The following is a 21561-nucleotide window of genomic DNA, read 5'->3' on the forward strand; positions in this document are numbered from 1 at the left end:
AATTTCCTAGCTTTGGTAATGAAAAGTTTCAATTCTATTAAGGACACAGAGGCGAGGATTATCCCACCCAGGGTTGTGGTTCGACTGTGCTCCCCATTTCCCCCCCACTCCCCGGTTACAGGATGCTTCATATCATATGTAAGTACATTTCTGATGGATACAACTACCTGTGGATTCCTCACCTTATGAATTCTCCCAATGCGCCAGCATTCAACAGAAAATTTTCTTCCCAGCTCTCCACGTCGACGTCAGAATTGCACGACTCTCTCTGACGTCACCGTGGTAATAAGAGGTCCTCACAAGTTCCCTTTTTTCTGTGTCTTCGACGCTAACGGTTTTCTCTTGGCTCTCAAGAGGTTACAGTTTCGAAGGTGTCTTCTTGTACTCTGTTACAATGTCTCCTCCTAAAAAGTCAGGGTTTAAACCTTGTCAGGAGTGCTGGGGTCATATGTCTGTCACGGACCCTCACAACGACTGCTTATGGTGTCTCAGTTCGGACCATGATGTGGGGGAGTGTGTGTCCTGCCAAAGGATGAATCCGAAGGCGCTCAAGGAAAGAGAGGCTAAACTCTTTTTAGCCAAGGCGAAGAAGGAACACAGAAGACATCGGAGGTCTAACACTAGAGACTCGTCATCCCATAAGTCTCAAAAGAAGAGGTGCTGAGACGACTCTCGGTGTCATTCTTCTAGAGGTCGGTCTCGATCCCTGTCTGAGTCTTCATCCAGACGGCGTCGTACAACATAGGAAGTTAGTCCCACCGTAACTCCCCAGCCTCAAAGTCCTCAGGCTCCGTTGGCGCCATCGCTCATTGAGGTAGTTGAGTCTCCAGTGGGTCCTCAGTTTTCACCTGGGGCTCAAGAGTCGGCGCCACAGGTTCCAGGTCTGGCCCAGTCATCTCATCAATATCTGAGGTTTCCTGCTTTCCCATCTCCGGGAGCAGATCCAGCAGCATTTCTGAATTCCATGTTCCCTATCATTAATAAGGCTGTGGCCCCTGCTGGTGCACCGACTGGTGCCACGGGTTCTTTGGCATTCTCTTTGGGCCCTCCGGCTCCATACAAGTCGGCAGCGTTCATGCCTTTTTGTCAGGCTGAGGATGCCGGTGACATCGCCTATTAGGCCTCCGGTGCCGATGACTTTGCCTCATATGCCTCCGGCGCTGATGTCATTGCCGCTTGGACAGATGACGCCTGTGGCATCGCCTCATTTGCCAGCAGCGCCGATGGAGTTGGCTCTGGCGCCGAATGGATCCCGGTCTGGACGGAGTGCATCTCCTTCTTCTCCCGGTCCACGCCCATCGCTTTTGAAGCCGGTGTCTTCGACGTCGGCAAACTCCATGTCGACGCCTAGATTGGAGACCAGGTTGAGGTGGCGGAGGACAGCGTTGAGGCTCCTGGAAGAGCAGGAGTACCAGAGACAATTGATGGAGGAACAAGAGATTGCTGAGCCCCCTGGGAGAATTTCAAGGCCTAAACTCAGCTAGTGTGCTGGACACTTCCCCTGAGTGTGATCCTTCATCTCCAGGAGGGTTTACTGAAGAGGTGGCTTCCTTCCACTCTGTTATCAGGAAAGCTGCAGAATTTTTGGACATTCCATTGCCAGCTGCTGAGGTTAAAACTGACATTTTGACTGAAATATTACATCCCTCTTCTACTTCGGCAGAGCCTGTGCTCCCTTTCAATGGTGCTCTTACGGAGCCTATCTTAGAGATCTGGAGGAAGCCTGTTACGTCACCAGCTGTGTCCCGAACTGTTGCAAGAAGGTATAGGGTTGCTCCGGGTGATCAGGGTTTTTGTCACAGCATCCAGCTCCGGAAAGCTTGGTAGTCCAGGCTTCTTGTTCAGCTCGCTCTGCCCCAGGCTCCTTTCCTGTTACTCCATCAGACAGGGAGTCCAACAGGATGGAGCAGACTGCTAAGAAGACTTCTTTATCCTGCAGTATGGCCCTGAAGTCGGTTAATGCTACCTGTCTGTTGGGTAGATACGTGCACGCCTTGATGGACCCGGCTAGAGCTGTAGTGCCTAATTTGCCGCAGGATATGCAGGGACAGTTCCATGAACTCCTGGAGGACACTCAAGCTGCTGCCAAGCAAATCATCCAGTCTGGTCTGGATACTACAGAGTCAGTGGCCAGGGCGATGGGTACTTCAGTTGCCACTAGGAAACATGCGTGGCTGAGGTCTTCTGGATTTTCATCTGATGTCCAGACAACTTTATTGGACCTGCCTTTCAATAGAGAAAAGTTGTTTGGAGCCAAAGCAGACTCTGCCTTAGAGCGCTTTAAGGACAGTAGAGCTACAGCAAAATCTTTGGGACTGCAGGCTTCCACATCAACTCCTTTCAGGTCCTTTAGGAGGTTTAGGGGGTTTGGCCGTAAGGCCGCTTTTCGTGGGAGACCTCAGTCCACGTCTCAACAGTCTGCCAGCCTTTCCTATAGGTCCTTTAGAGGGCGGGGAGGATTAGAACGCAAGGACCCCCCCCAGCAGCACCCTGCCTCATCTTCTTCCTCTGGGGGAGCACAACAAGGAAAGCAGCCTTAGTTCTCCATCCATTTTAAGTCATGCTTCTCTCGTAGGGGGAAGGTTATTTCATTTTCTTCACGAGTGGTAGTTAGTCACATCGGACTCCTGGGTACTGAATATTTTTGGGAAAGGGTATGCCCTTCGCTTTTGGGAGTTTTCCCCTCCCATCCCTCCCCGTCCTTCATTTTGTTAAGATGATCATCTCCTGTTGCTGCAACAGGAGGTTCAGGTCCTTTTATCAAAAGGTGCAGTGGGGTTGGTTCCGGAGCAGAAAAGGGGTCAGGGATGCTTTTCGAGATATTTCCTGATTCCCAAGAAGGATGGTCGATTGAGGCCTATCCTGGATCTGAGGATTTTGAATTGGTTCCTCAAACAAGAGAAATTCAAGATCTGACTCTAGCGCAGGTGCTTCTGGTGTTAAATAAAGAGAATTGGATGGTGTCTGTAGACTTGCAGGATGCTTACTTTCATATTCCCATTCTCAAGTCACACAGGAAGTATCTCCGGTTTGTGGTGGGATTGCAACACTACCAGTTTGTGTTCCTTCCTTTTGATCTTACTTCAGCACCTCAAGTCTTTACGAAGGTGATGGCAGTGGTTGCAGTGCATCTCAGAAGGAAGGGAGTATCGGTATTCCCTTACCTGGACGACTGGCTGATCAAAGCCAGGTCTCCAGAGCTTGTGCTGCATCATCTCCAAATGACAACACAGTTGTTGTTCAGGCTGGGTTTTACGGTAAACGTGCCCAAGTCTCACCTGGATCCCTCTCAACGCCTCCTGTTCATAGGGGCAGTACTGGATACAACATTGAATCAGGCCTATCCTCTTCCTCAGCAGATCCAGGACATTCAGGCGTTGATTCCCATGTTTCAAAAAGGAACTGTTGTTCCAGTCCACAAGATCTTTTGCCTGCTCGGTCTGTTTGCTTCTTCAATTGTGTAGGTTATTCATGCACATTGGCACATGAGGGCTCTCCAATGGTGCCTCCGCAAGCAGTGGTTTCAACACAAAGGGGATCTCGAATAGTCAATAACGATCTCCAGAGACGCTGCAGTGGATCTGCGATGGTGGGCTGTGGATGGCAATCTTTCCCAAGGAAGGCTGTTTGCTCTACCACCTCTGGTGGCCACGGTCATAACAGATGCGTCCACTATAGGGTGGGGTGCTCATCTGGGGGACCTGGAGATCAAAGGTCTTTGGTCTCCAGTGGAACAGACTTTTCTTATCAATCTTTTCGAATTGTGGGCAATGCATCTGGCTCTCAAGGCCTTCCTCCCATCCCTTTGCAGTCAAGTCTTGACGGACAGCACTACTGCGATGTGGTACATCAACAAGCAGGGAGGAGTAGGGTTGTACCTTCTCTGCAGAGAGGCTCTGTGGCTCTGGTCCTGGGCACAGGGCCATCGGATTTGCATAGCAGCAAACCATCTGGCCGGAGTTCTCAAAGTACGTGCGGACAGTCTCAGTCAGCATTTCTCGGCCGACCACGAGTGGCGTCTCCATCTGGATCTGGTTCTTAATATCTTCAGTGTGTGGGGTTCTCCACGGATAGACCTATTTGCCACTCGGGACAACGCGCACTGGCCGTAGTTTTGCAGCCTCCAGAATCCGGTGCAGGAGCATTCGGGGACGCATTTCAGATGTCCTGGTGTGGCCAGTTACTTTACGCGTTAGCCCCCATACCCTTGATTCCTCGGGTTCTGAGGAAGATTCGCCAAGATCGGGCTCATGTAATTTTAATAGCTCTGTATTGGCCGAGAAGGGTGCGGTACACGGACCTTCTCCAACTCTCACTGTGCCCTCCGCTCTGTCTCCCTCTCAGGGCAGACCTCCTCTCGCAGTCGCAGGGGCAGGTTCTACACCCCCACCTCCAGAGCCTGCACCTACATGCCTGGAGAGTGAACGGGGCAATCTGAGTTCTTTTTCTCTCCCGCCAGAAGTGGTGGATGTTATTTTATCAGCCAGGCGACACACCACTAACACTGTTAATGCCGGCAGATGGGCGAAATTTGTGGCTTGGTGTGGAGAGAAACAAATTGATCCTTTGAAAGCACATTTGTCTGACGTTCTGTTGTTTGTTTTTACTTTAGCACACAAGGGTTATGCAGTTGTGACTGTCATGGGCTATTTGTCGTCGCTGTCAGCCTTTCCTTGCCTTCCGGATCAGCCTTCCTTGATCAAATCACCTATAGTTGTTAGGTTCTTGAAAGGCCTAACTAATAAGTTTCCTCCCACTCCGTTTCTCATGCCTCAGTGGGATTTAAATCTGTTTTTGACTTTTTTAATGGGTTCAGCGTTTGAACCTATGTATTCTTGTTCTTTAAGGTTGTTGGTCTTAAAGACAGTTTTCCTTGTTGCTATCACGTCTGCTAGGCGTGCGAGTGAGCTTTAGGCTTTTAGTGTGAAACCTCCCTTCACGTCATTCTATGCTGACAAAGTGGTGCTGAGAACCAGGACGGCTTTCCTTCCTAAGGTTGTTACTCCTTTCCATATGGGGCAGTCTATTACTCTTTCATCCTTCTATCCCCCTCCTCAACCTTCAAAAGAGGAAGAAAGACTCCATCGTTTAGACCCGAGAAGGGCTCTCAGTTTCTACGTTGAAAGAACAAAGGCATTTCATTTGGATGACCTACTCTTCGTTGAATATGTGGGAAAGATGAAAGGCAGAGCTGTTCATAATATAACCAAATCCAGGTGGGTCATTCTTTGCATTAAGGTCTGTTATTCAATAGCAAACAAGATTCCTCCTAAGGGTATTAGAGCTCATTCTACCAGGGCTAAGTCTGCCACTTCAGCATTGGCTAGAGGTGTTCCTGTAGTAGATATTTGTAAAGCAGCAACTTGGGCTTCCCTCCACACTATTGCTTGGATTCGGAATTCAGGAGGGTTGGCCATTTTGCACATTCTGGGGGTCATTCTGACCCTGGCGGCCGGTGACCGCCAGGGTCACCGACCACGGGAGCACCGCCAACAGGCTGGCGGTGCTCCCAAGGGCATTCTGACCGCGGCGGTTCAGCCGCGGCCAGAAAGGGTAAACCGGCGGTCTCCCGCCGGTTTACCACTGCCCTACAGAATCCTCCATGGCGGCGGAGCGCGCTCCGCCGCCATGGGGATTCTGACACCCCCTACCGCCATCCTGTTCCTGGCGGGTCTCCCGCCAGGAACAGGATGGCGGTAGGGGGTGCCGCAGGGGCCCCCGTAAGAGGGCCCCACAAAGTATTTCAGTGTCTGCAGTGCAGACACTGAAATACGCGACGGGTGCCACTGCACCCGTCGCACCCCTGCAACTCCGCCGGCTCCATTCGGAGCCGGCATCCTCGTTGCAGGGGCATTTCCGCTGGGCCGGCGGGCGCTCTTCTGGAGAGCGTCCGCCGGCCCAGCGGAAATGTAAGAATGGCCGCCGCGGTCTTTTGACCGCGGTGCGGTCATTTGTTGGAGGCCGCCCGCCAAAGTCGGAATCAGGCCCTCTGTGTTGCAGGATTTCTTGGTGTGACTAGTCATGCACCCACCACCGAGTGTGGTACTGCTTTGGGACTCTGTTCTTCAGGTGAGGAATCTACAGATAGTTGTATCCATCAGAAGAACAAGTTACTTACCTTCGGTAATGCTTTTTATGGTGGATACACTAGCTACCTGTGGATTCCTCACAGTCCAACCGGCTCCCCGTTGCCTGTCTGGTCATAGCAAGACTTTTTTATTATAAGTGTATATATGTTTTGATTATTTTTTTATATTAATAAATGTTGTGCTTGTATTGCATCCATATGTATATTTGTGTTATCGTGTGGTCGGTTTTCACCTGTTTGCCTCAAAGGCACGTAAAAAAGGGTGAAACTGATGTCAGTACGCCGGCGAGGACCTCTTACTGCCACGGTGACGTCAGATGGAGTCGCGTGCGGAGCTGTGCAATTGTGACGTCCTCATCGATGTGGAGAGCTGGGAAGAATAATTTCCGTCGAATGCTGGCACATTGGGAGAATTCATAAGGTGAGGAATCCTCAGGTAGCCAGTGTATCCACCAGAAAAAGCGTTACCAAAGGTAAGTAACTTGTTCTTTATGGGCATAGCTCTTACTTGCATAAGTTTGTAGTATTGTTCTTTTAAATAACTCAGTTTAACTCTTGCATTTGCCGTTTTCTTACTGTTTCCTTCTCTTCATAGGAAATTATATGGGTATACAGGAATAGCGCTTGACTTGCAGCTGTTCTTTGTTCGAAGCAAGAGGAAGATATTGTACTGAGCACAACATATAATGGACTGTGGCTCTCTCTGATTGGTTGCTTGTTAGATTAACATTTCCCTTATGCTCATGGGAGTTGTAGTTGGTATTGTTCTGACATGGCTACTATTTGAATAAAGGTGAAGAAAGAAAGCATAATCCTTGACTGTGTGTCCTTAGTCCTGAAACCTTCTGTTACAACAGCTAGAAGATTTTATATTCACATCCCTTGTATTTCAGATAGGACAAACCTTGCATAGCTTGCAACAGACACCTGCAGATGTCTGCAATATCTTATTTGCTTTGATGGTTATGCTGTGCAGTCGAAGGGCTCATTTTAGGGTTGGGCAGACAGGCTAATACACCACAAAAGTGACAGAGTTCTCTGTCTGCCAAACTCTTGGTTTTCTGCTCTGTTTAGAGGTGGGAGTACCATCCTGTTTCAGACAATGGAGCCTTTGCTGGTTCCAGCAGTGAAAACCATTAACCAATGGCTAACATTGGCGATTGGTCACATTACTTCACACCTTCTGCCCTATTTAGGGTGGAAATTCAGACAAACTTTTTGGGAAAAAAACATTTTTGGAAAGAACTTACAATTAGTGCATGTGAGGAACATTTTTTTGTTTTTCAAAAAACATTTCTCACTTTGGGAGCTTTTGAAAAACAAAAAGCTTTTCTGTGCTGGGTACTGAACACAATGCACTCCCAGCAAACCTTCAGTGAAGGTACAGTGATCTCTGTTACAAAGGCAGAGGTGTCTAAATATGATGAGCTGTAGTCTGCCAAGGCAGTAGAGTACATTGGTCCACTACTCTGCCTGAATGGAGTGCAATTTGGTAATTTTTCTGTTTTCTTTTCCTAGCTGTGCTTCAGTGCTGTTCACCTCCTCCTCATATGGAACCACTGACTCCCTGTGTTACTCCGTCGGTCTCATCCTACCAACATTGCAGCTTTTATCAGGTGAGTGCAATATCTTCTGTCCAGGGTAATCCTTCGCAAAACATCAGTGAACATGGCCATCTCAACCTGTGATGGGGGCTAACGTAACTACCCCTCATCACGGAAAGGAAGATGGATTCTTGAAAGAAATAATATGCAGGATTGTTATCTAACTGTCTCTCCTCTGCAGTTCTTCTGAAACTTTTGATAGAATAGCTAGAGATAAAAAAATATCCCCAGATATCCTGGCACAATTTTCCCTTGTGGCATACTTACTGATAATCATAAACATTGAATAACACTACTACATGGGAGATCCCTCAACACTTAAACAATATATATGATCTTTGTTTATTAAAAATGCAACTTTGAAAAAAAATACATTTGTACAGCCTATGGACAAGCTATATTGACTGAATTTATTTAACTTTTTTCATTGAAAAGCAAGCAAGTTTTATTGAAATGTGTCACTTATGACAAGCCTGGTGGTAATTATCATATTCGAGAATATTTTTGGTAAAGTATTAAAGAAAAAAGGATATTATAGCTATGTGGCTAATATTCCAACAAGGTTTACATCAGGATTTGAGTGGTAGCTTACAGAATCTGAACATATTTTGCCCCAATCCGCAGAAGATGGTTCTTACTTCGTCGAGTGAGGAAACACAAAGCCAAGCTATATTCTGGAGGGAAGGGGGATGGGAGTGATATTTTTCCCAACAAAGTAATGATCCACAAAGCGATAATAGAATGCACTGGATTATGGTATCAATGATGAGCATTAAGGTGTTCTGCTTTAATTATATCATCATAACAAATTTACTCATCGTCTTCGGGATGGCGGGCCACAGTAAACCTAAGACTAGCTGGAAGGAAGCAGGTTAGTTAGCAGTCAAACAACAAGCCAGGAAACATTTGCAGAGTGAAGGGAATATGGAAATGGCACAGTAACCCAGCACAGCGAAAACAAGGATAAAATGTAAAGCCAGTCAAACAGGTAGACTTCAGGAAACCAGAGAACCGTAGAGAGAGAAAAAATGACAAAGATGAATGATGGGAACCGGAGAACGAACTAAACGGCAAGTGAAACGCCTATGCAACAGAAAATTACTAGGCAGCTTCCATTCACCTTGTGGTTTTTTTCATAGTGCATCTACCTGTTATGATTGGGAAGTCAGCCCCTTGCTTTTAGCTGGCCTCCTAGTCACGAGGGCTCTAGCCTCCATAGAGCACTTGCCAGAGTTGAACATGAGAAAGCTTTAGAGGTTTCTCTAAAGCAATCCTCGAACTCCAAGTCCCCCCAGTGATCCCTGACGGTTGCCTATTCAAACTGTTGTTTCATGTCATTCACAGACATTACATCCAGTCTTTTTCCTGTTCCTCTGAACAAAATCACTGAGCTCTGCATTCTATCCATTGTAGGAGTGGCCATGTGGCAGCTTTTGCCATCTACCAGCCTTTTAAAATCACATCAGTTAATATATTCATAATTAACAGATATTACCTAAAGTGGCTTGTTGTAAGCATCCTTCAGGCATTGCGCTGTTGGAATGTCATTCAGATGATGGTCTAGGCCACAGTACAGCAGAGACTGGTAATGGGTCAGTCTGCATACAACCCCAGCATGGCCAGCACTGAGAACAGGACTGAGAAAAGGGCAGGTCAAACAGGCACTACCACCAACCTTGACTTTGTTATTAAGATATCCCCAAATGCTGACCTTACTCATCCCCCACAAGAGGGTAAGTCCTCTGTACAAGAATGTATGGTGGCAGCTGAGGCAGGATCAACAAGGGCACTGTTCATTCTCCCATTCACGCAGTTCTACTGCCGCTAAGTGAGAGTGACAACGGCAGTAATACTCATTCCAGTTTGAAGGTCAGCCCCACAGGACACTCATTGAATTTATCTGACTCACTTGACCCAAGCGCCACACGGTGTCCATCGTCCGCTCCATCAACCTCTTCATTCCACTGAGGGCTGTGCAACAAGCGTGACATCACAGGTTTACCCAGAGGTCAGTAGCCACTGCTCTGCCCTAATCACCCCAGACCACTTCATCTTTGGGACATCTTTGGCCCCTCTTAAAGTAACATGTGGGTGTCTCACAACCGCCCTATCTGCAAGACTAAAACAGACTGTTTCTCAAGGCCTTCAAATAGGTGCCCCCCCACCCAATGTTGCAATACAGACCAGAGCCAAACATCGGAGCAAATAATGCCCTTTCAGTCCCCTTGCCGCCAGTGAGACCAATTAACAGTAGGAAGCATACCCTTGCTATTTCCAACAAAGCCTTCCCAACTGAAGGATTTAGTCTACACTCAGCAGAAGGCTGTAAGCATGGAGCTGAATGATCAATCATTACTTTTTTCCAGAGGAGCCCTGTAATTATGGTCCAAACAGGCTGACCCTTAGCTACACTGAGTTCCATCTGGCCACTGTTCTTGCAGACTCTTCAGTCCACAGTAACCTCCCTTAACTACCACCGCGAAAAGCTGGATCTTCAAGTAGACCTTTTGAACTCTCTTACTGTTTTTACTGCCGGGGTTAACAACAAGCTCGACAGTCTAAACAAACTTATTGTCAGAGCTCAATATACTTCAGACTTAGCACAGTGTGCTGTTTCTCCCCAATTTATCAACACACTGTCTTTATTCCCAGCTTTTGTTAGCACCGTTCCATCCAAGATAAAAGGCATTAGAGTTGGTTCTCGGAAAAGCCCAACCCCAGCTGTGTAATATTTTCCCAATCTCGCACAACTTAAGCATTGGAAGCTTCTTTCTCGACAAGTACTGAGCACTGAGGGGGTCATTCCGACCCTGGTGGTCCAAGACCGCCAGGGCCGGGGACCACGGAAGCACCGCCAACAGGCTGGCGGTGCTTCCCAGCCCATTCTGACGCCGCGGTCAGAAAAGGGAATCCGGCGGTTTCCCGCCGGATTTCCCCTGCATGGGCTGAATCTGAAGGAAGAAGAGCTGGATGCTGTAGGAGGGACTGCCATTCTGCTTGTTGCTTTGTTGTGCTGGCCTGCTGCTTGCTGCTTTTGTCCTGGGAGTGAATGGACTGGACCTTGCATTCTACATCCTGCTTCCAGATGTTCTCCAGGGGCTTGGACTGAGCTTGCCTCCTGCTAAGAAGTCTCAGGGTCATCAAAGACTTCATCTGCCAGCACCTGGGCCCTGTTGCTGAGAGCCTTAACTTGCTAAGTGTTGTCAAATCCATTTCCTGGGCCCTTGGAAGTGAGTTCTGGTGTAATCAAGAAGAAACAAACACATCTGCTCCAGAACAACTTCAAAACCGCTGCCCCTGTCGAACTCCGTGCCGCTGCCTGCGCCGGAGCCATGGTCCCCGCAGAATGCAATGACCGCAACAAACGCCTCTGGCCCTACACTGCTGCAGTGCCTCCAAAGTCCAGCTACAACGTGAGTCCTGGGTGCTGTGTCACCGACATCCATGACATCTGACTCCACTGCAGCATCTGTGAACCAGTGATGTGACTGCAACAATGCGAAGTCGATGCCTTGCGTCTTGGCCTGCTGAATTAATTGACCCCACCCTGTCGTAAGTAACCGATGCCTTGCCACAGATGCTGCATCACCATCCCTGCAACCGTAAGGAGCCGACGCCTCACCTCCCCTTTCTAGCAGTATGGAACGGATGCCGCACCTGCTCCAGCGATGCCTCTGTGATCGGCCCTCGCGAGTGGGGTCGGACTGTTGGGAACGACTCTGTCAAGACGTTGTGAATACCCAGGCTGGAGCTATTGTGTTTCTAAGAGCTTTGCTAAGATTTCATCTGTGGAAATTTGTGTCTTTGCTTGTGTATGTTGGATTTTTGTTATTTTGGTCTTGTTTTACTCAGATAAAACAATCCTTGTTTGAGGGAACAAAGGTCCAAATTGAACCATCTCATAATCATAAAACTTTGGGCATCCAGTGCATAAAAAACACATAGCTCCACAATAAATAATGGGTTAGAATTTATGAACTGAGTTGGGTTAAAATAAATAAGAAAAATAATAATGCACGAAAAGCAGTACAATAAAAAGAATATGGCATAACACAGTTCCAAGATACAGTATTGGGACAAAGATAGACATGTATAACTACAAAGACTTGGGGCTAGACTGTCTTAGTCGATTTCCTTTTGGTGCACCACATTCCCCAGAGAAATTTGGCAACTGCAATTGTAATGGGCGGACTGGAGTCCGATTTTAAGATTCTTATGGCCACGGCATGCTCTCGGGTCCCAAGCCGTTTGCAAGTTGGCATGAGCCATTTCCTTCATTGATGAGCGTAGGATGGACAAGCAAAGAAGACATGGGCAGTTGACTCCTAGTACAGGGTACAGCTGGGGCATAAGTTATTGCTTGTGGCCTTGTTTTGCCATCTGCTGGTAAAGGTATTAAGAGGGAGGGAACCAAATCTGAACAGCATATAGAGCTTCCTATCGGTCGGATCTAAAATGCAGTCCAGGTAAGTTTCTAGTGACCAGGTAGATTTGAAGTCCAGAAACTCGCTAGATAGATGCCCTAGTGAGAGCGAGCGAGATATGGACTGCGATACCCACTTCCAATAGCAGGACTTCACTCTTTCTTTGGTCGGTGGTAGCCCTGTGTGTGGAAAATTCCACGAGTTTTCCATCCCAATGGCAATCAATGCTTTTCTTTTGCCCATATCTGTGGCACTGTCATGGGACGAGACAGGAGCCTAGGATGATAGTTGAGGGAGGACTAAGGGGTACAGAACAATTCGAGGAGGCTAAGGCAAAAAGCCAAACTCAGGGGGGTGGCCCTGCCCGGCCTCGGTCGGTCGCGGACGGGCACAGACGGGCCTGCCCTTGCCCCGGGCTTCGTCCGGGCGCATCCCGCGTTGCAGTTTGCCCCCTCGCGCTTTATAGCGCTCATTGGATCTGGCAAATGGGAGCAGTTGATGCACAAGATGGCCACCTCCTGGGGCCACAAAGCAGCCTGGGACACGTAGTCCCTATGGTCCTGTTAGTGCGTCCCGCGCTGCGGTTTGCCCCCTTGCGCTTTATATCGCTCGTTGGATCTGGCAAGTGGGAGCAGGTGCTGCACAAGATGGCCGCCTCCGGGGCCACAAAGCAGTCTGGGATATGTAGTCCCTCTGGTCCTGTTAGCGCGTCCCGCGCTGCGGTTTGCCCCCTTGCGCTTTATATCGCTTGTTGGATCTGGCAAGTGGTAGCAGGTGATGCACAAGATGGCCGCCTCCTGGTGCCACAAAGCAGACTGGGATATGTAGTCCCTCTGGTCCTGTTAGCGCATCTCATATCAGCAATATGCGGCTGAGCAGGGACCATCCCTCATCGGACTGTATTATAACGGGGAACTTTAATGTGAACCTTTTACCGGATTTGGTCCCTGAACATACGTGGAACATCACAGAACAAATTAGGCCCAAGGGAAGCCAACAAAGTCTGCTGGGGGAACTTGTAGTTATGCAGCCTAACAACTTAGGCTTCAAAGTTCTAAATGGAAGGTTTCAGCACGATGTCCTGCCCAACTGGACAAGATCAGATGAAAACACACAATCTTACATATATTACACCATGAGCAACGTGTAAATGTTCAGTTTAGTTGAAAGCTACTGCATAGCACTTCACTCCGAGGGAGATCATTGCCCACAAGTTATAAGAATAAACACTAACCTCGAACAGCATGCTTCCCTTCCCTTTTACTACATGTAAGTCACACCTAAGGTAGGGCCTAGGTAGCCCCATGGGCATGGTGCAGTGTATTTAAAGGGTAGGACATGTACTAGTGTGTTTTAGTTGTCCTGATAGTGAAATATGCAAGTCCTACCCCTCCCATAGGTTAACATGGGGATTGCCTTTAAATATCTTTTCAGTGTAGTTTCCCATTGGGAGCAAATAAAGGTATGGAGTTTGTGGTCCCTGAACTCACAATTTAAAAATACATCTTTTTGTAAAGTTATTTTTTAGATTATCTGTTTTCAAATGCCACTTTTAGAAAGTGGGTATTTTCTTACTTAACCATTGTATGCCTCTGCCTGGCTGCTGAATACATGTCTTGGTCATACTGACAGTTGGGCTGTTTGTAAATTCACTCTAGACAGTGACACAAAGGGAACTGAGGTGTGTCCTGCATAGTCTGCTGAGTCTTTGTAGGAGGCTGGCCTGGTTTGTAGTGGGTACCTATGGTACTTACACCTTATACCAGTGCCAGTTATCCCTTTTTAGTGAAATGTAGGCAGTGTCTAGAAGCCAGGCTCTCTAGAGGTAGCTATGGATGAGCAGCCAAGGCTTATGCAATACCACTGTAGTCACAGAGTACTCACACACATGAAAGAAAATACTCAGTGTTACAAAACTAAAGGTACTTTATTTTGGTGACACAAATACCAAAAATACCATAAAGACTATACTCCCTTAGGAGGTAAGTAATACACAAAGTATGTACACTAGTATGCAGAAATGGGCAAAAAAACAGTTAGAAAATAGTACAATTAGTGCAAATCACAATAGTTAGAAATGGGGAGCACAAACCATATACTAAGAAAGTGGAATGCAAATGTTGGTCTCCCACGTAGGGAAGTGTAGTGTGTAGAGGGGAGCTGGGAGTACTAAAACACCCCAAAGGTAAGTACTAGAACCCACCCCAGTGACCAGGAAAGCAGTAGGAAATCACAGTAACTTTCCCAGAACACATATAGAAACGAAAAGAAGAATTATGCAAAACCCAGAAGAGACTGTAAGGCACCATCAGTGGATTCCTGGACAAGAAGACCTGTGGAAGAAGGGGACCTAGTCCAAGAAGCACAGAAGAGTCCAGGAAGAGCAAGAGCCCCTGCTAACCCAGATGAAGGTGCAAAAGAGTAACCGCAGGTGAAGAACAAAAGTCAGCACTGCATCTAAGAAGACGAAGTTGGGTTCCTGGAGGGTGCAAGTGATGTCCCACGCCGGATGGAGGATTGCAGTTGAGTTTGCGTTGTCGGAGTCTGCCAACAAGCCTTGGTACAAGCAAAGCTTGCGGTTAGCGGAAAATGGCACTGTCCAGGACCAGGAAGGACCAGATAGACTCTACCCAGGAGGGGAAGTTCGAGGGGGCCCTCAGCAACTCAGAGACCCAACAGAAGACCAGGCAGCGCGCATAGGAGTCCCACAGCAAGGGGACAAGGAAGGTACAAAAGAGGCCCACGCAACACTATAACAAAGGCTCCCATGTCGCTGGAGAACCACTCGGGAAGCTGTGCGTAGCAGGATAGAGTGCTAGAGGCCAGTGCTACAAGATGCACTAAGGACTTGGAGGAAGGATGCCAACAAGCCTCGGCAGCTGAGAAAAACACAGTCCACTGGGGTACTGTCTTGCACGGGGAGGCAAGCTCTAACCTCCACCAAAGTTGGACAGCTGGACGAGAGGACCGTCGGGACCACTTCTGTCCACCAGCCGTGATGCTGGATCTGTGCAGCTCAGCAGGCGAGGGGATCCACGCAGCCAGTCGTCATTGCAGTTGGTGCCTAGAGAAGAAGGGGAGTGACTCCTTCGCCCCAAGGGAGATTCCTTCACTCTTCGGCTGAAGACTGGCTGTCCTCAGAGGATGCACGACCGGGGAACAGTTGCAGTTACTGGCAGGAGCCGGAGATACAATGTTGCAGACGGTGTCTTGCTTCTTTGTTGCAGCTTGTAGAGGTCCTGGAGGGTCCAGATGCAGTTTCTTCGGTGAGAAGTCAAAGTGGAGGATGCAGAGGATTCCTGCTGGAGTCTTGCAATCCGAATCTGAAGATCCAATCAAAGGAGAGACCCTAAATATCCCTCAAAGGGGGACTGGTCACCTGACCAGGTAAGCATCTATCAGGGGAGGGCTCTGACGTCACCTGCTGGCACTGGCCGCTCAGATGCTCCCAGAGTTCCCTGGCAACCTTGAATCCAAGATGGCAAAACCCAGGGACCCTCTGAAGAAGTCTGAGCACCACTCCTGGACTGGTGATGGACAGGGGAGTGGTCACTCCCCTTTGTTTTGTCCAGCTTTGCGCCAGAGCAGGAAATGTGGGGCCCTGAACCGGTGTATACTGGTTTATGCAAGGAGGGCTCCAAATGTGCCCTTCAAAGCATTTTCAGTGGCTTGGAGAGGGTACCACTCCCAAGCCTGTAACACCTATTTCCAAAGGGAGAGAGTGTAACACCCCTCTCCCAAAGGAAATCCTTTGTTCTGCCTTCCTGGGCTCGAGCTTTTCAAGCAAGAGGAGGGCAGAAACCTGTTTGTGAGGTGGCAGCAGCTGGGCTGCCTTGAAAACCTCAGAAGGCGGAAATGGCAATATTGTGGGTCCTCTAAGGAGCCCCCAAAGTCCATGGAACCACACAACCAATACTTGCAAAAGCCTCACAATACATTCTCCAACCCCCTGCTGTGTGTCTGGGGCAGGGCAAGAAAGCGGCAGGGTCGTGTGCACTACAAAGACTTTCCTTTAAAGTTTGCTTACTTCAAAGGCAGAAATTAGTATACGTATTGGACTGCTGACCCCACAACTTGAAATTACTTCTGGATCAAGAGGAACCTCTGCTAAGGAGGAAAGCTTGATGCTTGAGAAGGACATGCCACTCTCCCAGTTGCTGTGCTGTGCTGGCCTGCTGCTGCTGCTTCTGCCTTAAGAGGGAAAGGACTGGACTTTGCCTTCTGAAATCTTGCATATGACGTTTCTCCAAGGGCTTGGACTGTGCTTCCCTCCTGTTAAGGAGTCTCAGGGACATCAAAGACGTCACCTGCCAGCACCTGGGTACTCATGCTGAAGGCCCTGACGTGCTAAGTGATACCAATCCAGTTCCTGGTCCCTTGAAAGTGATTTCTGATGAGAAACAAGAAGATCCAGGCACACAGACTCCAGACAACTCCAGAACTGGCTCCGCTGCATGCAATACAAAGCTGTGGTCCCCACTGGATTGCAACGACCTGACTGAGAGTGCAGTCTCCATGCCACTGCAGGCTCGCTGAAGTCCTGCGGCTCTGTGAGTCCCGAGTGCTGTGTCACCGACATCCGTGACACCCGACTCCGCTGTGGCGCCTGTAGCCCAGGGCATGACCGCGACCCCGTGAGGTCGCCCATCACGCATTGACCCCCCAGATTCATTGACCATGCAGGATCATCAAGAACTGATGCCTCACACCGACACTGCATCACCTCCCCTGCTCTGCAGTAAGGAACTGACACTGCACCAGATCCAGCGCGCCTCACCTCCCCAACTCCGTGCACAAACTTGTTTTCCTTGTTACCAACAGTACTGTACCTGGGGGTCCGTGCGACTCCGTGACCGATGCTGCCCTCCTAGAGAGTGGCGTCAGATTGTTGGTAACGACTCAGTCAACGACACTGTGATAACCCCAGTTGGAGCTATTGTGTTCCTAAGCACTACATTGAAGTTTAATCTTTGAAAATTTGTAGCTTTGCTTGTGTGTGTTGAATTTTTGCCATTCTGGTCTTGTTTTGCTCAGATAAATATTGGCTATTTTTCTAAACTGGTGTTGAGTGCTTTTGTGGTGCCTTCACTGTGTTACTATGTGTGTTGCCACAAATACATTGCACATTGCCTCTGAGATAAGCCTGACTGCTTGTACCAAGCTACCAAGGGGGTGAGCAGGGGTTATCCTAGGTGTGTATCTCCCTTACCCTGACTAGAGTGAGGGTCCCAGCTTGGACAGAGTGCAGACTGACTGCCAACCAGAGACCCCATGTCTAACAACTAGCTTTACCGCTGAACGCAAATTGTAAATTAGGTGCTTGCCCTACTCATGAGCATTATGTTCTCACAGCCACATCTTGCTGATAAAAGCCTGTTGCCAGCTCACACACTGCACTGTGCGCTTCGTGACTTCAGCTACAGGTGCATTTACTTTATAGGTTAACATGCTTTTCATGCTGTTGATTTTATTGTTGCTGAGCTTGTCCATGTAACCGTTACTGCTGTCCTATTTATTATACTTTGCTTTTATCAGTCATGGAGCAGCTGCCCATTAGCGGCTAAATGTAAATCAAGTGCCTGTTGAGAGTGACCTCAGTGTTGTTTTTTTTGTTTTTCCTGTTTACAGCAGACCTTGCACTTGAATACTTGCCGCCACTTTTTGTGTTGCACCCTGCACCTAACTCTAATTAGCTATTGGAAAAGTTATTTGCTTCCACACATCCGTTAAAGGCGAAATTCAAACTATGAGCCTGTTTTAGGTAGGATTATTAGGCCTCGTGCCTATCTGCTGTTGATAGAAGTTGTTTCTCTTTTTTTTTTTTTTTGCACACTACTCTACTGTTTTTATCAGACACCAGAGCAGGAGTTTTGACAGCTGCTATGAGCTCGAAAGATAAATTGACCATTTTTGTAAGACAATCCTTGTGACTATTGTTCGCAATGATTTTTTCCTAAATGTAAAAATGTTTTGAATACTTTCTGGTTTGGAGTTTTTAACGCTGTCCATGGTATTGTTAATTGTAAAGATTTTAAGTAACCACATAATAAAGGTTATTATTATGCATAGTATTCAATGTCTAAGCTCACTTCAGCAGTCGCCTGTGTTGCCACTTCTGCTCACACTACAGCTCAGCAACCCAAAGCACAGCCATTTACTGTTTGGCTTATCAGGCAACTTGAGTAATGGCATTTTACTTCTTTACATCTATGTACACATTAGAAGGGGCGACTGGGCAACAAAGGACGTTGCCTTAGGAAACATTGTTTACGAAAGGCACAAACTTGAGTGTTTGTGAGAGAGGGCCTCTTTTTGATATGGTTATCCCCCCCACTTTTTGCCTGATGTTGATGTGTTCTAGAAATTGTAGTGCCCAGGGTCCCTAAATCTGTTCTGATACATTGGCACAATTGGATACACCCCTTGGGACCACTATAAGTCCCTAGTAAAGGGGCACCTAGGTGCCCAGAGCATGGGGTACTATGGGTAGGCCCCTAGGGGCAGCAGCACTGATTGTGCCACCCTAGGTCCATGCATTCAGATGCATCCAGCAATGCCATTGCAGGCTGAGTGTCCTGGTGCAAACCTAAAAATACAATCTCGACATGGCACACTGTCTGTGTGCCTGTCCACCATATACTACATTTACTATGGGTAAGTCGCCCCTCTGGCAGGCCTTACAGCCTTAAGGCAGGGTGCTCCATATTATATGTAAGGGCATAGTTGCATGAGCAATATGCCACCACAGTGTCCTTGCCAAACCTGGGACATAGTGAACAGAGCAGCCATTTTAATACATGTGCTGGGCACTGGTCAACACGAGTTTCCCAGCTACATGATGGCCACTCTGGACCCTGGGTTGTTTGGTATCAAACAACTCAGAATGATACATCCAAACTGGTGCCAGTCTTGGATTTATCCCTAAATGTACCAAGGGTTCACCTTAGAGGTGCCCCCTGCAAGAGCTAACTATCCTGGCATGGTTGCTGATTGGTCTTATCCAGCTGCCACCTCCAGACAACCAATATACAAACCTTGTCGGAGTGGCCTGCCTCTCTGGTTTGTAAGACAATGCCCTTTCTGGGTGGAGGAGCTAACACCCCCTCCCTCAGGAATGTGCACTGTCCTGGTGGTGAGCTTCAAAGGGCTTACCCCCTTGAAACTCAACGCCCAAACATTCTGCTAGCAGTAGCTGGCATTCCCCTTTGAAAACTCCCATTTTGGCTGGAGCAAAGGCTGGAAACCTAACAAAGGGTAGGAGGAGTGGTTTCACCTGGCATGCATCACCCTTAAGGTGTTGCCTGCGAGGTGGACCCTCAAATTCAGTTTCCTCCATCTTGGAATTGAGGAAAATAGCCAATTAGGTTTAGGGCAATGATCCTTCCCACAGGAAGTGGTCCCTACAGTTGGTGTAGCCACCCAAAAGAAAGTGTCCCATTGGACACTACCAGGTTTCCCATAAAACGTCCACTAAATTTAATATTTAGTGGGCCCCCCTTGACCAAGAAATCAGATTCGAAAGGACAAAGAAGACCAGCACCCAAGAAGATCCAAAGCCAGAGAACTGTGGACCTGCTGCATCAAGAAAAAGCACCAAACCCTGCCTGCTGAACCCAGAACCCGAAAATCGCAGCTGAGAAGGAGCTGGACACTGAACTGACCCCCAAGAAACACAGGGGACCTCCAGACTTCACAAATTGCCCCGAATCTCCCTTCTAAGTGGAGGCACCACTCAACAACAAAGCAAGATCCAACAAGCCAGAAGTCGCAGCCGGACCCGACGACACACCGACAGCCCAGACGAGACCCACAAGTGTACCAACTGTGGGGGCACTGCGCCCTCCAGTGGCTGAGTCATGCCAATACCCCAGGTACTGGCCAGTACACGTCAGACTACAAGAAAACCAGCTCCTGCAGAGCTGTAAGTGGACCAGGAGGAAGCCCCAGTCGAGGGACTTCAGGAACACCCCGGAACTCCCGCCAGAGTTCCACAGTTGTCCTGTGAGCCGCCCTCAAAGAACCTTACCTCCAGCTCCAAAGGGCTCCATTACACACAGCTTCCGGATCACCAACTCGCCACCCTGCGCCTTGCAATGAGGAACCAGCTGTACTCCACGGGTCCCTAATCCCTTGCAAGCTCGACAGCCCAAGAGGACACCAAGGCACCACCTTTAAGTTTGCAAACCATCTCCTTTTCCAGGTGCCCCCTACAAGTGGCACTGTGCCAAGAGACTTTCCCACTTTGCTCCCACCGGGAGCTGCCCGAGACTCTCCAGCTGGCACAAGGTGCCCCATCCGACTGTTTCGACCATCCTACAAAAGAAGAAAGTGGTAACCTAATTGTACGATTTTTAATGCATTTTTAAAAGTGACTGCCTATTGATTCCTATGGTGCGTAATTACGCACAGAAAGACTAACTTTTTTAAAACTTTGAAAAATCATAACACTAAAAGTTCTTAACTTATTGGTCATATTGATTGACACTGTGAGTACAACAAATGCTTAGCACTTCTCCAAGATTAGCCTAACTGCTCAACCAAGCTACCTCAAAAATTAGAGCATTATCTAGGTTTTGGCTCTGGAAACCAACGTGTGAACCCCATGCACAGTGTACCTAGTCTTGTGCACTACGTAGAGGGCCATCCTCCTACTGTGCTGCAGCAGGTCATCTGTCACTTCAGCTGTACTGGTATTTTCCATTTAATGCACCAGTAGCTTCAAAACTGCTGCTCATTTGCCCATCATTTCTCCAAGTTTCTTCTGCATCTTTTTTCGTCCAGACCAATAATTTTTTATGCAGAGCACCCAGCAGTCTCTGTTATTTCTTCAAGGCATTCTTGCTTGGCCTCCCATTTTATATGCAGAGCACCCAGCAGCTCCGATGTCATTCTCAGCAGCAGCCGCGGCAAATCTCATAGGGAGGGGCAGGCGGGTGGAGGGACTGAGTAGGGAGGGGGGAATTATTTATTTATTTATTTTTAAAGTACCTTTTGCCGTCGTCACCGCCTCCTGCCACTTTGCTCCTCTTTCCTTGATGTGGTGTCCCAGCATTCACTGGGACACCAGCCCAAGTTCCCCAGCAATCCTGGTGCGGCGTTCATGCTAAACCTATCATGAAAGCAGCGTCCAGATTGGTCTGAGTGGCTTGGACTGCCACTCAGACACTGCCCTGAGGTCTGTGCAGTTTCTTCAGCCCGGTTGTTCAACACAGCGAGGCTGGAGAAACCTAAGTCTGCATGTGTGTTTGGCTGCCTGAGATGGCCGTCCAAACACACATGCACAATTAGGTGCACTCTCTCCTCCTTTCCCCTCTGGTGGCCCAGCCTGCCCCTCCCTTCACATGCTGGTGGTTGTGCTGGAAGCTGAAAGATAAAACGATAATGAAATATTGTTTTATCTTTCAATTCCTGGCTTAGCCAGTGGGGCGACCCTCCTTTGCAATTG

At 48.3% G+C, this 21561-nt stretch overlaps 1 protein-coding gene across 1 annotated transcript in view; it reads left to right on the top strand.

The window, feature by feature from the left end:
• Positions 1–21561, top strand: part of HSF5 (heat shock transcription factor 5) — a 333431-nt gene that overhangs the window by 192486 nt on the left and 119384 nt on the right. The window contains exon 7 of the mRNA XM_069226508.1: positions 7607–7704. Within this exon, the coding sequence (XP_069082609.1) occupies positions 7607–7704 (98 nt within the window). The remainder of the gene's footprint in view (positions 1–7606; positions 7705–21561) is intronic.

This window comes from Pleurodeles waltl, chromosome 3_2, assembly GCF_031143425.1.
Source record: "Pleurodeles waltl isolate 20211129_DDA chromosome 3_2, aPleWal1.hap1.20221129, whole genome shotgun sequence".
In the NCBI taxonomy this organism is placed as follows: Eukaryota; Metazoa; Chordata; class Amphibia; order Caudata; family Salamandridae; genus Pleurodeles; species Pleurodeles waltl.